Source organism: Rhinopithecus bieti, unplaced genomic scaffold (assembly GCF_001698545.2).
Source record: "Rhinopithecus bieti isolate Rb0 unplaced genomic scaffold, ASM169854v2 scaffold_61533, whole genome shotgun sequence".
Classification (NCBI taxonomy): Eukaryota; Metazoa; Chordata; class Mammalia; order Primates; family Cercopithecidae; genus Rhinopithecus; species Rhinopithecus bieti.
The window spans coordinates 707369-725774 of record NW_016823925.1 but is presented as its reverse complement, the minus strand read 5'-3'; the positions used below and the strand labels follow the sequence as shown (position 1 = coordinate 725774).

The following is an 18406-nucleotide window of genomic DNA, read 5'->3' as shown; positions in this document are numbered from 1 at the left end:
GTTGTTGTTTTGAGACAGAGTCACTCGGTTGCCTAGGCTGAAGTGCAGTGGTGCAATCATGGCTCACTGCACCCTCCACCTCCTGGGGTCAAGCGATTTTCCTGCCTCAGCCTCCTGAGTAGTTGGGATTACAGATGCGTGCCACCACACCTTGCTAATTTTTGTGTTTTTAATAGAGATGGGGTCTCGTCGTGTTACCTAGGCTGGTCTCGAACTCCTGGCTTCCAGTGATCCTCCCGCCTTGACTTCCCGAAGTGCGTGGATTACAGGCATGAGCCACCACGCCCAGCCTCAAAAATATATTTTTTAAAAAGAAAGAGAAAAACAAAGTGTGGACTCCTTGAAGTTCCCTGATAAGAATCTGATACATCTGCTGGGATGTCAGGAAGCTGACCTGGAACTTCAGTACTAATAGGAAACAGCAGGAGCTCAGTTCTTGTCACCCTTATCCAGTAAAGGGGATGTCAGATGTTTTTCTCTTACCCCAAGATTTATATCCTTGGAGTCAGTCCTTAGTATTCCCCAAGGCCCAGAATAGGTTGTTGACCATAGCCCTGAAGTCTGGGCCACAGTATGTCTGTGTTGTAGTTGGGATTGATCTCCTTTTTCTGCTGCATAAGAGCCTCGTGGAGAGCCTTTGGAACAACTATTTTCCTCATGTGAAAAAATGTAAAGCTTTGTATTTTCTGATTACCGAAGTAATACGTTCTGTAGAACTCAAATCCTGAAGACATTAGATACGAAGCGAACGTTCTTACGTTTCCACCCTGCAAAAGTTACCACTTTTGCCTGTTTTTTTTTCTTTTTTTTTTTGAGATGGAGTCTCGCTCTGTGGCCCAGGCTGGAGTGCAGTGGCCGGATCTCAGCTCACTGCAAGCTCCGCCTCCTGGGTTTATGCCATTCTCCTGCCTCAGCCTCCTGAGTAGCTGGGACTACAGGTGCCCGCCACTTCGCCTGGCTAGTTTTTTTTTTTTTTTTTTAAGTAGAGACGGGGTTTCACCGTGTTAGCCAGGATGGTCTCAATCTCCTGACCTCGTGATCCGCCCGTCTCGGCCTCCCAAAGTGCTGGGATTACAGGTTTGAGCCACCGCACCTGGCCTGCCTGCTTTTTTTTAAAGACGAGAAACCTTCAGAAGGGTTAAGTGATTGACCTGAGCTCACTTAGCTCACAGGGCACGAGGGCAAGCAGATTCTCTGACTCCAGAGCCCCATCCGTTCTTTCTGCGATGCTTTCACTCTCCCTGGGGAGCCATGGGCTGTTTTGACCTGCCCTACCCTCCCTTGATTTTGAAGTCCCCAGAGATAATGAGATTACTTTGCCCCCTCACATTCTAAATGAACTTTCTCATGATAGAAATTCCTGATTTTTTTTTTTTTTTCATTCCCACGGTAAAGTGGGAAGGAAGTCATTTAGGAAGTTTTTTTGTGTGTGTGCCATCCATCAGGAAAAATAATTTGTGTCATTTCTGTCTTCTCAAACTTCCGTCCTCTCCCTTTTCTCCCTCTGTTAGATGATTAAAGGCATTTTATACTCTAGTTTTCTGAGCCTTGACTCTTGGGACATATCCAGGAGTAAAGACAAAGGCCCCTGTTGTGTGAGAATTCTTAAATGGAGGTCATAAGAGCTCAAAATTTGCACAGTACAGGTCCTCCCTGTTGGCTGGAGCCCAGGGGCCACTTGACTGCACAGTCCTCTGCCCACCTTGAACCCCTGTTTTTGGCCAGAGGACTTTTCCTAACCCTTGCTGCTTGCTGGTTTGGCAGCCTCAGCCATGGGCCCCCACTGCTGCTGCTTAGGGCCCCCTGTGCCGGACTCAGCTTCAGTCTGAAGGGCTGGGGAAGGAGGGAGTGGGAGCAGCCAAAGTAAATGTGTCATTCAAAGACCTTTAGTTGAGGGAGGGATGACTGGGGGCGAGGAGAGGGGAAGAAACATGGCAGGGAGCCCAGAGAACATTAGCCCAGGCAATTTGTCAAGGGCGAAGAGAGCTCTGGCAAGCTAAGGAATCAAGTTTGGAACTAAAGAAGAAAAGCTAGAACTTTTAGTAGTTCCAGGAAGTGCAGCCCTCTGCAATCAACTCAAAAGGCAGGGCAATAGTGGCATCAGCCAGACCACGTAATGCTATCTCCCCTTGATGGGCCAGTGGGGGCCAACTCCTACCCTAAGCCACAGCCCCACCAGATGGTGGATTTATAGAGAACTAAGTTGTTCTGCTGTGGTTTGAGAATGAGTACTAACTTAACCTTTCTTCTCCAGTGAGGATACTGAAACTGTATCAAATAGCAGCGAGGGACGGGCCTCCCCCCATGATGTCTTGGAGACCATCTTTGTCCGAAAAGTGGGGGCTTTTGTCAACAAACCCATTAATCAGGTGATTTTCCTGCCACTGCCACCTGTGAGAATGTCTGAGTTCTTAGAGTAAGGCCCCACAGGCAGTTTTCTTAACCTGAGATATTAATATCTCAAAACTGCATGTGTGTGTAAATTTTTCTGTGAAGAGGATTAATATTAATAACCTGTGCCACCTCTCCAGAATAACTTAAGAACTATTGTTCTGTGACCTTTTAAAGGCCTCCTACAAGAAAGGGAGACTAGACCTAGATACCATTTAGTACAAAAACACAACACTGCGTCATTGCCTCGGCCTTATTTGAATTGAACTAGGAGGCTCCTCCTCAGCGGGGCCAGTGAAGCACATTGTTAGTGCATGACTGTGGGGCAGGCTTGTAATGCTGAATTCCCAGGGTCCTCAGGACCCCAACCCTTGTTTATGCTGTGGGTGTATGTGATGGGAGACAGGGAGGTGAGGGAGCTTGGGGAGCCTCTAACAAGGCAGGAGCCTGAGGGGCAACATAGTCAGCATAGGTGGGCGAACTTGCTGGACCTCTAGGCTTGTGGCAGCCTAGAAGGAAGCATGAACACTGCAGGAGGGGCAGGCATGAATGCTTTTCTCCTGTGTCTCTTCAGGTGACCCTGACGAGTTTGGATATACCCTTTGCCATGTTTGCTCCCAAGAATTTGGAACTGGAGGATACCGATCCGATGGTGAGCCCACCATTGACTACGAGTTCCCAGTAGATGGTGCGGTAGTCATTGTTCTTCCTGGGCCAGAGTCACACTAATCCCCCACAGACTGTAAACCATGGCTCCTCGGCTTATGGATTAGTAGCCAGCATTAAGTTCTTCCCATAATTTTCAGATTGTTTACAGTAACTTGAATCTGGGTCACAGCATCAGCCCTAACCCTGTCTTGCTATGAAACAGGTGAATCCTCCAGATTCCCCACAGACTGAATCTCCTCTCCAGGGCAGCCTGCACTCAGATGGCTCCAGCGGGGGCAGCAGTGGCAATACCCATGATGACTTTGTTATGATAGACTTTGTAAGTCGCCATCACTTTCCTTGACCTTTGCTGTCCCGGGGAACTAGACCTAGAAGCAACTACTGCACTTGTTCCAGATTTCCTTCATAGGGATCAGATGTGCTGGTATAGACAGAAGGGATGGACAGGTGGAGCCTGGTCTGGGGAGACGTTTTGGAGGCCAATAAACAACAAGGCATTTTGTGTCACGCCTTTGGTTAAAATTCATAATGAAATTCAACTATAAATGGAGATTTTCCACTGATATCCACTTAGGTCCTATTCGTGCCTAGGCAAGGAGTTTGAAGAAAGGGGACATAACTAGTGAAGAGGAATATTATTACCAGCATTAGAAGTAAACAGTCTGGAAGAGAAAAGTGTAAAGATTTCTCTCCCTAAGATAAGCCCAGAAGAACCTTTTCTTTGATAATTGCTAGAAGGAAAGACTTGTTCATAGCTTATCTCCTCTGTGGTTCAAGGCAAGCTAAACTGAGTCTGTCTTGTTTTTGAAGAAACCAGCTTTTTCTAAAGATGACATTCTTCCGATGGACCTGGGGACCTTCTATCGGGAGTTTCAGAACCCCCCCCAGCTGAGCAGCCTCTCCATAGATATTGGAGCACAGTCCATGGCTGAAGACTTGGTATGGAAAAGCCTTCCTCTACCACAGTGCATCCTTACTTGATGGTCATTCCTTTGCCACAGGCCTAGGAGGCCTACCACCTTCTGTCTTCCCTGTAGTAGAAAAGAGACATACTTAGACCATTATCTTTTGATCACACTTGAGATTTGCATTGTGCCCAGCAGTCATTATCTGGAATTTGCTTGAGCTTAGTTCCTCCTTTCTCTGCACATTCATAGCATTACTTACATGCTCCTGTTGTTCTGTGCCTGACGTCTTCTCCTTGCAGATGCTACTAGGCCAAGTTGCTCTGACAGCCCTTGCATTACCTATTTAGCTTTCCAGGCAGATGCCAGTGGTACTGGACAGAGGAGATTGTGAGGTCCTGAGTGTCTGTGTTTTTGCCCTTTCCTCAGAGAGCTCACTCCGTCATCTAGCAGTTCTCACAATTGACCAGATGTCCTGATACTGACCATAATGACCCCATCTCTGCTTCATGCATTTCCTCTTCCTGCCTCTGAGGGGCAGAAGAGTGCCCTGCACAAGCCACAAACTTTGGGTGCCCCATGCCAGGAGATGTCCCTCTTTGAGGTGGAATGAACACCTCCTAAATAGATGCTAAGATCCTATGGTAGCTGCCCTGGATTTGCTTTAAGGAGAAAAGCATGCCCAGTAATAACAATACAGTAATAGCCAGGTGCGGTGGCTCATGCCCGTAATCCCAGCGCTTTGGGAGGCCAAGGCAGGCAGATCACAAGGTCAGGAGTTTGAGACCAGCCTGGTCAACATGGTGAAACCCCGTCTCTACTAACAATACAAAAATTAGCCAGGCATGGCGGCGGGCACCTGTAATCCCAGCCACTCAGGAGGTAGAGGCAGGAAAATCGCTTGAACTCGGGGGGTGGGGGTTGCAGTGAGCCAAGATTGCACTACTGCCCTCCAACCCAGGTGACAGAGTGAGACTCCATCTCAAAAAAAATGAATAAATACAGTAATAATTATTATTACCAAGGCTTTTGGGGCCAGGCACAGTGGCTTATGCCTGTAATCTCAGCACTTTGGGAGGCTGAAGCAACTGAGGCCTTCACTTGAACTCAGGAGTTTAAGACCAGCCTGAGCAACATGGTGAAACCCTGTCTCTGCAAAAAGTACAAAAAATTAGCTGGGCGTGGTGGCACACATCTGTAGTCCCAGCTGCCCCGGGAGGTGGAGGCAGGAGGATTGCTTGAGCTGGGGAGGTCAGTGCTGAAGTGAGCCATGTTTGTGCCACTGCCTCTAGCCTGGGTGACAGAGTGAGACTCTGTCTCAAAAAAATAAAATAAAATCAAGGCTTTTGAGTGCCAGGCATTTTTCTTAGTGTTTTACATGAATCTTCAACAGTCGTAAGAGGTAAATTTTCTCATCCCAGTTTACAGATGAGAAAACCAACAATGATTAGCTTGCTCATGGTCACACAGACCCAGGCAAAACAAAGCTTTGTTTGATCTTAGAGGATCTGGCTCCTCAATTTAGCCTTTTAACCACCAAACTCCCCGGTATCATGACATGCACTTGGAATAAAGTGTGGCTCCAGTTCTCTCAACTGGTGCCACAGCCATAGCCAGTTCTGAGGCCTCCCTCTCCTTTCAGGAAGCTGCACCCAAACCACCCTCAGTTCTTGGTGTGTTCAGGCCACATTATAAGCTCCGAGGCAAGAGACTCCCCAGACTCCCTTGTGGTCATGTTTAAACCCCTACTGTTAGGAAATTGTGATGGTGAAACTCTGCAGATGTAGCTTCTGTTCATTTAGTCATCAGTAGAGACACATTTTTATTAATAGTTCATACTCTAGGACAGTTAAACTTTTCACAGGTCTGTTTTCCTCTGCTGCTTTCTTTACCATTCTCTCTCAACCTCCTCTAACTCACCCCTTCCTCAGCTGGTGTAAAGATAACAGATTCTGGCCGGGTACAGTGACTCATGCCTGTAATCCCAGCACTTTGGGAGGTCGAGGCGGGTGGATCACAACATCAGTTCAAGACCCGCCTGGCCAACATGGTGAAACCCCGTCTCTACTAAAAATACAAAAAATAAGCTGGGCGTGGTGGCGGGTGCCTGTAATCCCAGCTACTCGGGAGACTGAGGCAGAGAACTGCTTGAACTCAGGAGGCAGAGGTTGCAGTGAGCTGAGATGGCACCACTGCACTCCAGCCTGGGTGACAGAGCAAGACTCTGTCTCAAAAAAAAAAAAAAAAAAAATACAGATTCCTAGGCCTTACCACAGACCTGCTGCTGTGTCAGAATCTCGGGAGTATAGCGGGGCCACCTGGTTCGTGTTCCCCCAGGGGGTCCTGATGCCCAGCAAAGGGTGCGAAGAAATCTTTTGTAAACTCTGTTTAATTTGTAGAGCTGTACACTTGGTGTTTTATTCTAGTGTCAGTCAGATCTGTGCCAGGGATATTTCATGTTTAATTTCTGGATCATCTCGCTCTTGTGGTCCTTTTCTCTTTCATTAAGTGTGCGACCCACTTGGACTCCCAAGGCCGTTCCATTAACCCTGCATCCCCCACAAAGCCCTGATACATATACCCTTCCCCACCCTGTGCGTACACAGCTGCCCTGCGTTCTCCCACCTGCTCATCCCAGCTAGGGCTGAACTTTGTCTTGCTTGCTTCCTCCCCTTTTGGGGACTGGGCTAGCTGCCTCTTCAAGGCCCTGCCTGAATAAATGGCTCTTCCTTCTCTTTCCGGTACAGGACTCATTACCAGAGAAGCTGGCTGTGCATGAGAAGAATGTCCGCGAGTTTGATGCCTTTGTGGAAACCCTGCAGTAAAAGTATCCTCAAGTCCCAGCAGCACCCCCTTTTTGTGGCCCCAGAGGACAGGCAGCCTCCCATGCATTAGCTGCTCCCACCCCTCATCCTGCTCTGAGCCAGGTGGAAGGGAGGCTGGCTTCTCTCATGGGGACCCAGAAGTCCCTACTCTTAGACCTCCTGGAGACTCCGTGGTGGCAGTCAAGCCCAGTGCCCAGTTGGAGAAGACTCACGTGCTAGCCTTGGAGATGGGAAGACCCTTCCTACGAAAAAGCCCTCAGCAGGGCCATCCACGTGTGCCCCGCCCATCACCAACTGCTTCCCAAGGATGTCATCCTGTTCCTGCTGCTGCCGGCCTCCTGCCTGGGTCTGCCTTGCAGCTGGCCCTTTCCCTGCCTGCTGTTACCATCCACTATTTGACATTCCAGCTGGTGGCCAAGAGATTGGTGTGGAGGCAGAAAGAGGAAGGAGACAGTGCCAGGAGGAAGAAGGAAGGAGTCCCTTGGCTCTCTTTATTGTCCTCTTTACTTCCTTCTCTCTTCTTCCCCTCTTCCTCCCTCTCTTGCCCCAATGCCTGTACTTCTGGCAATATGACAGGCCTGCCTGCCCAAGATGAGAACTCCAAAACCAGCCACTCCCACCCCTGAAGGTTGGGAGGGTCTGAGCAGCCCTGGTGGCTGCCCGTGCTCAGGTCCTCAGCTCCATAGGAGATAAAAATGGAACCCCGAATCTCTAGGATTTTGTCACTTGGAGTCACAGCAAAGTTCTCTTCCTCTTTTTCCCCCGTTGCTGCTCCTTGGTTATAGAACATGGTAAATATTTATTACTTTCAGAGAAACCAGATATTTTATAGAGAAAATATGTTTGAGGTGAGTTGTTTTTCACTTGGAGAAGGTGGAGGGCTCTTCCTGGGATGGAGACCTCTTCTGGAGGTTCTTGAGAATCCGGGCTGCTGCTGCGAGGATCTTCCTTCCCACCATACAGACAGTGAGATCCAAGAAGAGGGCCGGCCAGGGGCAAAGTCACCTCCCAGCGTGGCTGCACTGGAACTGACTACAGGCTGTACCTTGGACAGCTGCGTATTCCTGGTGAGAGCCTTATATCTCCCACAGCTTCTGCAGAGTGACTGACTCCATTCTGGCAGCCAGGAAGTCCTGGGTGCTAAATGTGATGGCCACATGTGGTGGTTAGGGGATGTTGTGTGTGTTTCCCTGACTGCTGGAGTACTTGTTCCTGATCCCTGGGGCTGTCCTGTGGAGCTTTTCCTTCTCCTGCTTGGGCCTAGCTACACCTCTCTCTAACCCAGGGTCTGTACACTGCCCTGGGATTTACCAACTGGATTAGCTCCTGGTTCAGAAACCAAAGCTGGGCTATATGATTGACTTAACCCTTCAGGTATTGTTACTTGAGTAAGTCCAGTGTCTAGCCTCACCCACCTACCATCTGTCCTTTCCCAGCCTTGCTGGTAGTCCTGGCCAGGGAGATACAGGCTTACTCCATTCCTCCTGGCCCACCTGGGGCACTCACTGGCAGCAGCTGTGCTTCAGTGGAGCAGGTGGCTCTCAACTGCTTGTTAGTAAACTGCATGTGACACTGTTCTCACCTACAAGGCTGACCTCTGAGGACTGGAGCAGGCTCTGGAGGGGACCCAAGCTCTGCATGCTGCTGCTGCCACGGAGAACTGTTCTCAGCAGCAGCAGCAGCCAACTGGCCCTCCTGTCTTTGGCCCAGAGCACACACGTGGCTTGCTGAACCCAGGCCCAGGTGTATCACCAAGGCCTCAGCTTTGAGAAGGGGGAAGGCCCCTGGTAAGTTATTAATGCCCCCATATTTTAGCCACTGCTGTCTTTCCAAGGCCTTGCATGGAAAGGCCTACTAGCCATTGTCCCAGGCAGCAATCTTTGGCCTCTGCAGGTGGCAGCAGCCTTTCACCAATGCTCCATCTGTGAAGAGTCTCAGCCATAACTTTGGGCTGAGCCTGGGAGAAGTAAAGCAACTGTTAAGGCCGGCCCTTGCCCCTCAGCCCTACCATAAATGGAATAAGCCCTAGACTGACTCCTGCAGCACCCCCGGGAAAGGCTGGGACCAGCTGTCTGTCTCCAGGTGGCAGAGTCCCTCCTCCTCCAACTTTTCCAACCTACTTTGTTTGGAAATACTGAGCTACACTTCAAAATGTATTCAAGAGATTTCCAATAAATTTTTTTCTGTACTTCACAGCCTCCTGTCCTGCAGGTTGTCTGAAGACGTCGTAACCCCTTCCTCCCCACCCCTGCCCCAGTGCAGGTCTGGGAAAAGGGAGAGTGGTGCATTGGAAAGTGCAGAAAGACCTCAGTGTCTGTGTGGCCACTTAGCGGCTGTATACCCTGGAAACGGGTCAGGAAACTTCTTAGAATTTCTCTTTCCCTGGTCCCCTGTCAGGGGCTTGTATTTGAATATTCAGTTAGAGAATGCATTTAAAATACACCCATAGTAAAATCTCCATAAAATGTAGGCCACTGTCATCAGCTCTTTATTGCTCTTACGTAACAGAACTCACCCTGCAGGGAAAAACAACAGTGGGAGGCAGGGAGTGCAGGGCTTCTCAGGCCATCCGGGGGATTTGTGGCTGAGCAAGCAGAAGAGAAGTAGCAGGAATTTAAAGGTCCATGCAAGTTTGTTAGCTGCCTTGATCTGACTGGCAGTCCATGAGAAGCCAGGAAGGGTAGAAGAGCCCCGGGGGGATGTGTCCTGTCTGGCTCCTGGGGGTGGGGCTGCAGGCCTCTCAACCTGGCCAGGGCCAGCCCCGCCTCCTAATTCTCCTAGTTTGTGCCCATAGTTGGGGGAGGGAGCTAATTAGTGGAGCCAAGGTCCCAGAGGTAGAGATGGTTCTAGAGGCAAAAGAGAACTGACAAGAACTGGACAGCTGCTGTCTGGGTTGCTGCCCACCCGCCTTCATGCTGAAGCCAGGCCCAGGATTAAAAAGGGCTGGTTAGGCCGGGTGTGGTGGCTCAAGCCTGTAATCCCAGCACTTTGGGAGGCCGAGATGGGCGGATCACGAGGTCAGGAGATCGAGACCATCCTGGCTAACACGGTGAAACCCCGTCTCTACTAAAAAATACAAAAAACTAGCCAGGCGAGGTGGCGGGCGCCTGTACTCCCAGCTACTCGGGAGGCTGAGGCAGGAGAATGGCGTAAACCCGGGAGGCGGAGCTTGCAGTGAGCTGAGATCCGGCCACTGCACCCCAGCCTGGGCGACAGAGTGAGACTCTGTCTCAAAAAAAAAAGGTGGGGGGGGGTGGGGGCTGGTTAGAAAAGTCCAAATCCAGCCTATTCCTGGAGCCGGGAACTCCTGATTATTAGTAAACCAGGTGACACTGACCATGTGGCCAACCAGGACAGTTGCCCAATACCTGAGTCAGAAGTGATGAAAAGTCTGTTCCTGGTGTTTGCCCTTCAACCAGGAACCCCCAATAACAAAGTTCTCAGTTGCCCCATGCCCAGCAATGGTGTCCTACCTCTTTAAAGCATCTCCCTACACTCCAACCCCGGAGGCCAGCGTTGCTAAGGCCTTGGTAAATGGGCATTTGAGTCACTCAGCAGAGGCCCTGCCAGGAGCCCAACCCAAGTAAACAGTTTCCTCGCTCCTGTTTCCCTGGGTCACTGCCTCTCTGTTGCAGTCACCCAGCTCTAGCTGAGCAGATCCAGAGAGAGAGGAGGCCCCCAGTGCCTGGAGGAAGGCCAGCATTGTGGAATGGGACTTGCTTCCTGGGGCTCAGGCCCAACCACCATCTGTAACCACAACCTGATCCTGCAGCTCTGGCGCTGCTCCCCCAGCCCAGACAAGCAAGGAGGAGAAAAAGCAGGCCCAACTGGGGCCGCTATAGCCTCCTGATGGCCATTAGCTAGCAAGCAAGCAGCAGACACACCTGGAACCTGACCACTGTGGGAGGTGAAATTCCAGCCTACTCTCCCACCAACAAACTTCTCAAAAAAAAAAAAAAATGCGGTAAATAACCATCTTAACCTTTAAAGCAAAGCAAAACCTGCTCAAAGAGGATTGGAGAACTGGATCTGTCACAGCCTCTGTGTGGGCATGGCAGGGGAAATGGCCTGGCCTCAGGCTGAGGGATGGCCAGGAAGGGAGGGCTCGGGCTGAGGGACCCTCTCCCAGCTGCTGCATGAGGCTGGGGCTATCACACCATTCACCCATGACCACTGCACACTCGCGGTGTTAGATGCTGTCTACATTTATTTTATTATTATTTTTTTTTTTAGGTAGGGTTTCGTTCTGTCACCCAGGCTGGAGTGCAGTGGTGCAATCATGGCTCACTGCAGCCTTGACCTCCAGGGCTCAAGCAATCCTCCCACCTCAGCCGCCTCAGTAGCTGGAACCACAGGCATGTGCCAGCACGCTTGGCTAATATATATATATATATGTTTTTTTTGGTAGAGACAGGATCTTACTATATGAGATCTATGTCCAGGCTAGTCTCTAATTCCTGGGCCCAAGCAATCTTCCTGTCTTTGCCTCCCAAAGTGGCGGGATTACAGGTGTGAGCCATGTGCTTGGGGTGTCTGCATTATTTCTGAACCTCAAAGGAACCGTCCTCTGATGAAGCAGCAGCCACAGGGGTGGTGAGCCAGTGATGATGACTGTTAGCAGTGACAGCTGGCACGTGAGGGAATGAGGACTCAAACTCTTGTGTGACTCCAGATCCCACACCATTGTCCACCACCGTCCCCACCACTTTTCTTCCCCGTTTGCCTTGGATTAAGCTTCCTTCAAACTTCTGGTACATTCCAGTTGGGAAAAGAAGAGAGGCCCTGGTCACAGGATGCAGCACATGGTGGCCCACTGGAATGCTGGGGATACAAACAATGGGAAGGTGGCCGTGGACTCCATGCCTAGAAGCTGGTCAGGAAGCTGCCCTCATCACCATTCGAGTGCACAGGATGAGGAAGCGGCAGACGGACTGGGGAGGGGACTTCCTGAAGCCCCATCTGTGCCTTTTCCTCTACCGTACCACACTTCCCATCCAGTTCCCAACTTCTACGCCCCACTCATTTCCCCGACATCCAGATGGGCCGTTTTGCATCTCCATTTTTATTGAAATACAAAAAGTGCAAATGGTGAAATACATGATTGGTGCCAAGGCAGTCATTAAGTGTGAATGTGAACACTGGATTCACAGTACAAGCGCCCCTTCCCTGGGGTACAGACCAGTGGGGGCATGAGAAAGACCAAATAGATCCTAAAGGCTCCCCAGTGAATGGGGCTGTGAGCGACACTTGATACACAAAGGAGGGCGGAGAGCAGAGCAGCCCTGGATGAGGCTAGAGACCAAGGGACTGATGGAGAACCAGCAAAAGCCCAGGCCCCAGGGGGCTGAATGTGCTGCCGATGGTCTTGGGAGAGCCCAGCGAAGTGACACCCAGGCCCAGCCTGGTTTGTGGATGGGGCTGGGCTGGTCAGTGAGGATTCCAACAGTATGGGCTCTGGAATTATCCTGCCTGGCCAAGGTCGTGGGGGCAGGGTCACTGCAGGTACTTCCCTGTACTCCCCAAGGACAAGACTGCAGGAACAGGAGTCCCCAGGAAGGAGTGTAATTCTATGAGACAGTGGGAGTGAGATCAGCCATCACTGGGGTCGAGGTTCTTTGAAAGACAACAGGGCTGGCCGGGCGCGGTGGCTCACGCCTGTAATCCCAGCACTCTGGGAGGCCGAGGTGGGTGGATCACGAGGTCAGGAGATCGAGACCATCGTGGACAGCATGGTCAAACCCTGTCTCTACTAAAAATACAAAAATTAGCCAGGCATGGTGGCATGCACCTATAGTCCCAGCTATTCAGGAGGCTGAGGCAGGAGAAATCGCTTGAACCCGGAAAGCGGAGGTGTGCCAAGATTGCGCCACTGCACTCCAGCCTGGCAACAGAGTGAGACTCCATCTCAGAAAAAAAAAGTAGGGGGCCCTAGAGCCCCTTAATCCCCTGGGGAAATTGCTAGAACCCACCTACCTGGGCTGATCTATCAGCACAATCTCTGCCCCTCCTATGGGCACTCATAGCCTCTACCCCAGCCCCTTTAAGAGTCCCCCAGCTGGAGGAAGGAGCCACAGAGATCCTAAGGCACTGAGTCACCTCTGGCCGGGGCAGGGGCCAGTGTGACTCCACAACAGACAGGTCCACAAGAACCTGAAGGCTGATGATCTGCCCGTGTGGGAAAAGAGGCCAGGAGGGGAGAGGCTGACCCGGCCAGTCACTGATCCCACCGCACACTGTAGCGCTCAGAGGCGGGAAGGTGGAGGGAGGTTTCAAGTGGATGCTGGGACTGAGCACTGTGATCCAAGCTACCAGTCCCAGCAGAACCAAGGGATTAGGACACCCCAGGGGCAGTATCACTTGGGAAAGGCTGACCCAGGATGTGTGGAAGAGGAGGAGGCAGAAAGCAGACACAGGCTCCAGCCCTGTCACTCCTCAGCAGGGGAAATACCCCAGACTGAGCTGCTGGGGGCAGTATAGGAGCAAGGGTGCCTACACTCAGGCCTTCATGCAGTGGGACTTCTGCAAAGCAGGGCAGCCTACCAGACAGGGAGGCACCTCAGCTTGGGGCGGTGTCCACACCAAGGAGCTCAGCTGCTCATTCCCAGCAATCCAGAGGGGAGCACCGGCCCCTGCTACCAGCCCAGCCAGCAGTGATTTGATTCATCCACAGTTGCCAGGGAAACAGAGGCAGGAAAAAGCAGGAAAAGGGTTACTGGGGCTCAGTCCTTCTCCAGTTAGAAGAGCCAAGCCCAGCTCTGGAGAGCCCAGCAAAAGCCAGGTGTCCAGAGAGGCAGTGAGAAGTGTAAGGCGAAGAAAAACGTCTTCTGGTAAGAGCGAGGCCGCCAGGGCTGTGAGGCGGGCTGGACAGAGGTGGGGGAGAGCATGCCTGATGGGCGGCTCCAGCATCTCTCTCCAGGGGGCTTCATGGCCCCTGATGCCAGGGGGAAGAGTCCAAACCCGGGCTACCAGAAAAGGGTCTGGTGGGGCAGGGGCCAGGTTCAGAGCCCCCTGGGGTCCGGGCTGGGGAACAGCTCCCCTTGGTGATCCAGAAGGAACTTGGTGAAGGTGTTGATGGGATTAATGGCCTTGAGGGTAATGGCTGCATCCTTGGCCCACAGCAGGTTAGGGCCGAAGACAACAGCCAGGTTAGTGTTGGTCATTTTGTTCTGGTCACTGTGTGCAGAAATCTGTGGAAGGAATCAGGGACTGCAGCAGAAAGCCACAGATGCTGCCTCCCACTCCCAGCAACCACAACCAGGGCGCAGAGGAGGCGGCAGCTCCTCCTTCCCCCTTCCTTCACCCCAGAGGCCAAGTCCACGGTCTCACCTGCACCAGGAAAGCAGTCAGGAAACGAAGCACCTGGTAGTTCTCCTCGGGCAGCGTCTGGAGGACCTGCAGCGTCTCTGCCACCCTCTGGCTCTCATCAATGTCTATGAGGAAAGGGGGCCCAGGTTATAGGGGCCCTGGGCTGGGCTGGTTCAGGACGCTCTGACGCAGGCTACAGGGGAGACCCCCCCAGCAGCCTTCCCTGGGAGGCACCTAGGCCCGAAAGCTTGCAGCGCACCTGCCTTAAGTCCAGCCCCAGGCCCAGCAGAAGAGAGGGGGACTCACTGAGGAAGCCCACCACATGGGGGTAGAGGTCAAAGGTGAGCAGGGGCTCAGGAAGCTCCCGGAGGAAGGTCTTGAGGATGACTGCTGGCAGATGCAGCTCATTGTACTGGTCGAAGTCCACAGGCAGCCCTGGGGTGGGGGCAGCATGAGAGAAGCTCGGCACAGCCTGAAGGGCAGCACCCATCTGCAGACAATGCGGGCCGCACTGCCTGACTCCCCTTGGACCCTGCACAAGCCCCTCTGACACCTGCCTCCCTCTTCTTCTGTGACCAGAGAATGCAGGTTCCAGCCATCTGGGGGGAGTGGGGCCTGGCACACCCCACCATTATTCCTCAACTCTGAATATGCCCGTACCCAGGACCCGGGAGCCCAACCGATAAGGCGGCCGGCCTGGCAGAAGGGGGACTTACATGACACCAAGTGCCACGGAAACCTCCAGCAGGAAGAGACTCTGAGGCCCTCATTTACAGGGCAGCAGAGGGCAGAGAAGCCCCTACCAGTCACATACACACATGGCCCTGCCACAGCCCAGGGCCGCTCACCCATGTTGTACTTCTGCTGCACTTCCCGGACCACTTGGGTGTTGGCCGACCTCCGGAAGATGCCCTCGGTGGTGAGAGCTGGGAAATATTAGGGCCTGGTGAGCCTCCAAGCGCTGGGCACCAGTTGGATTCCCTGCCCCTTCTCTGTCTTGGGGTTCTAGGCAGGGCTGGGTGGGGGCGTTGAGGCTTGCAAGACCTCCCTCTGCCCTGCCCAGCAGCTTCCCCAGCTTCCTGAGGGGAGCCAGGAGACCTGGCTGGTGAGGAGGCAGGCCCAGCACTCACCATGGGCCTGTAAGTAGGCAACAGTCTCCCTGAGCACAATGGGAATGGGCTCCTGCTCTGGATTCTTCTCCTGGAGGCTGCGGGAACAAGGCTGGTGAGCCGGGCCTACAGCCCTTCCCGCCTGCCACGGCCCAGCCACCTTTCATACTCACTGCTGCAGCGAGACTCCAAACTGCTGGTTGGGCAGGGGGGGCCGTGGGGGCATGGGCTTGGGGGCTGTCGCGGGGCTCTTCTGTGTGGATTTGAGGAAGTCGTCATATCTGCAGGAGTAGAGGGAGGTGGGTCAGGCCCTGCCTGGCTCTGGAGTCGCTCTGCCAGTTCAATCAAGCATTGACCACGCAGGGTCAGGAGGATCGTCTCATGCGATCTCCATTAACAACTCCGCTTTCCACAGCAGCAAAGACCTGGGAGAGGTTGGGACACGGGCTTGCTCTGCCTAAGCCCCACGCGGTCTCTGAATCGGGACACGCGTCCTCGTGACCCTGGCTTCACGAGCGCCCGGCTGCCGGACCCGCCTCACTTGAGCACTTGGCGAGGGATCCCCAGCTGCTCCAGCTTCACGTGCTCGCTCAGCTCACTCAGGTAATTCACATAGAAGATCTTCTGCCCGAACTTGAAGCTGTTGGTGGAGGAAAGGGCCTGGGTTGTGGGGACCCCTTCCGGTGGCCTCTACTCTCCCCTCAACACCCACCCAGTTCAGACCGAAACCCAGCCGCACCTGGTGGTCCCTGGGCTGCCCAGCCTCCCGGCTTCAGAGTTCCAGGCAAGCGAGGACCACTGGCCCTGCCCATGGCCACTCACCTGATGAGGGGCTTGAAGAGGATGAGCAGAGTTTTGATGAACATGGTCGGATGCACGATGTACAAGGCCTTGATGTTCTTCTTATACCTGCAGAGGCAGAAGGGACAACTCAGGAGCAGGCGTGGTGGGACAGGCACCATGCTAGGGTCCTGGTGCATACTTTTTTTTTTTTGAGACAGAGTTTCTTCACCCAGGCTGGAGTGTGATCTCAGCTCACTGCAGCCTCCACCCCCCGGATTCAAGTTATTCTCCTGCCTCAGCCTCCTGAGTAGCCAGGATTACAGGCATCCACTACTACACCTAGCTAATTTTTGTATTTAGTAGAGACGAGGTTTCACAATGTTGGCCAAGCTGGTCTTGAACTCCTGACCTCAAGTGATCCATCTGCCTCGGCCTCCCAAAGTGCTGGGATTACGGGTGTGAGCCACTGCACCCAGCCTCGGTGCATACTTTCTGATTTGAACACACATGGCCAGCATGCGAGGTAAGGGCCATCGCTGTCCCATTTTACAGATTAGAAAACAGAAGGCTCAGAGAGGTTAAGTAAAACAAGAGGTCAGAGTACAAATAAGCTGAGAAACTGGGCTTTAAGCCCAGGGTGATCTGACTGCAGATTCTTTTCGTTGACGTAGATGGCAGCCCCAGCCACCCCCTGCCTTGGAATAAGCTCGTGCCCAAGTGGAGGGCAGCCCGGAAGCTGGCAGAGCCACTGCCTCTGGATCTGCCTGTGCAGGCCCCATGCCCCAACCCACTTGCGGTCAAACTCCCGGTAGGCGTCACGGAGCCAGCTGAGGGAGGGCTTGTTGTCACTGGTCAGGCCGTGGTGCAGATACAGCAGCGTGTAGTCACTCTCCACGTACTGGTCCAGGGTGTGCTTCAGGTACCTTCCAGGGAAAAGCCCTGCTCAGGCCTGCCCTGTGCATAGGGGCGGCCCCATGAAGACAGAAAGCAGCCCCAGGGGTCTCCCGCCATGTCACAGCCCCTTCCCCGCAGCCCACCCCAGCACAGTCTGTTCTGGCTCATAATCAGTCGCCAGGTTCCCGTGGAGGAGACCCAGGGTAGTGGCTGGGGGGAGGAATGACAATAATAATAACAGCTCTCGGGCTGGGTGCTGTGACTCACGCCTGTAATCCTAACTTTGGGAGGCCGAGGTGGGCAGATCTCCTGAGGTCAGGAGTTCTAGACCAGCCTGGCCAACATGGAGAAACCCCATCTCTACTAAAAATGCAAAAATTAGCCAAGCATGGTGGTGCATGCCTGTAATCCCAACTACTCGGGAGGCTGAGGCAGGAGAATCGCTTGAACCCAGGAGGCGGAAGTTTCAGTGAGCAGAGATTGTAGTACTGCACTCCAGCCTGGGCAACAAGAGTGAAACTCCGTCTCAATAATAGTAATAATAGTAACAGTTCTCACTCTTGAGCAGGAACTAGATGTCAGGAGACCAGGACCCTAACCTGGGTACTCCTAGGCCTGCAGTAAAAATGGGAATGATGTTTCCCCTGAATCAGGATTTCCCTGAATCAATAATAATGATGATAGTCACCATTTATCAATATTAAGCTTTTAGTGTGTGCCAAGCACTTCACATACATTATCTCATACCTTGCTTATAACTGAGGCTGATGTAATCCCCATCCTACAAATGGAGGCAATGACCAGAGAGGTCAAGTACTGATCCAAGGTCACACAGCTTGTGGTAGATCCTGGAAGTGAAGTGTCTAACACCAAAGACTGCTTTTTTTTTTTTTTTAAGACAGGGTCTTACTGTCATCCAGGCTGGGGCACAGTGGCATGATCACAGCTCACTGCAGCCTTGACCTCCCAGACTTAAGCTCTCCTCCTGCCTTAGCCTCCTGAGTAGCAGGAACCACAGGTGTGAGCCACCATCCCCAGCTCATTTTTTCAGTTTTTATTTTGTAGAGACAGGTCTCACTATGTTGCCCAGGCTGGTCTTGAGTTCCTGGCCTCAAGTAATCCTCCTGCCTCAGCCTCCCAAAGTGCTGGCGGATTATAGGCATGAGTCACTGCACCCAGTTGAAAGCCTGCATTCTTGACCACGGGACAGCTTTGCCTTTTACACACAAACTCCAGCGCCGGTGGTAAAACACTGTGCCCATGAGAGGTGATGGGGTGGCCAGAGAGTCACCTGCTCCAGTCACTGGGCCTTTAGTGGACCAAAGAGCCCCAACTCCTCTGGTTCCCTATTATGCTCATAACACACTATCTACGAGCTCAGCACAAACATATACACACCTGGTGTTGAGCACACTGAGAGGTATGGATGGAATGAACAAGAACTGGGTAAAGGGAGGGGGGTGCATGTAAAGCCCTCTTCCTTTTTTTTTTTTTTTTTTTTTTTTTTTTTTTTTTTTTTTTTTTT

The 18406-nt window shown here is 52.5% G+C and overlaps 2 protein-coding genes across 15 annotated transcripts in view; one reads left to right on the top strand and one right to left on the bottom strand.

Annotated features, from left to right (window-relative positions):
• Window positions 1-8983, top strand: part of ATG13 (autophagy related 13) — a 62941-nt gene extending 53958 nt beyond the window's left edge. For 9 of the 12 annotated variants that reach the window (XM_017861996.1, XM_017861994.1, XM_017861986.1 and 6 more), the window contains 5 exons: window positions 2255-2369; window positions 2966-3043; window positions 3263-3379; window positions 3871-3999; window positions 6713-8983. In XM_017861996.1, the coding sequence (XP_017717485.1) occupies window positions 2255-2369; window positions 2966-3043; window positions 3263-3379; window positions 3871-3999; window positions 6713-6790 (517 nt within the window). In that variant the 3' untranslated portion in view covers window positions 6791-8983. The remainder of the gene's footprint in view (window positions 1-2254; window positions 2370-2965; window positions 3044-3262; window positions 3380-3870; window positions 4000-6712) is intronic. The other 3 variants (XR_001883321.1, XR_001883320.1, XM_017861992.1) reach the window with 3 other exon arrangements.
• A 2852-nt stretch (window positions 8984-11835) lies between these two features.
• The window catches only part of ARHGAP1 (Rho GTPase activating protein 1), a 24408-nt gene continuing 17837 nt past the window's right edge, over window positions 11836-18406 (bottom strand). For all 3 annotated transcript variants that reach the window (XM_017861999.1, XM_017861997.1, XM_017861998.1), the window contains 9 exons: window positions 16779-16910; window positions 16027-16113; window positions 15746-15844; window positions 15378-15485; window positions 15226-15302; window positions 14944-15021; window positions 14402-14530; window positions 14117-14220; window positions 11836-13977 (listed from right to left, as the gene is read on the bottom strand). In XM_017861999.1, the coding sequence (XP_017717488.1) occupies window positions 13789-13977; window positions 14117-14220; window positions 14402-14530; window positions 14944-15021; window positions 15226-15302; window positions 15378-15485; window positions 15746-15844; window positions 16027-16113; window positions 16779-16910 (1003 nt within the window). In that variant the 3' untranslated portion in view covers window positions 11836-13788. The remainder of the gene's footprint in view (window positions 13978-14116; window positions 14221-14401; window positions 14531-14943; window positions 15022-15225; window positions 15303-15377; window positions 15486-15745; window positions 15845-16026; window positions 16114-16778; window positions 16911-18406) is intronic.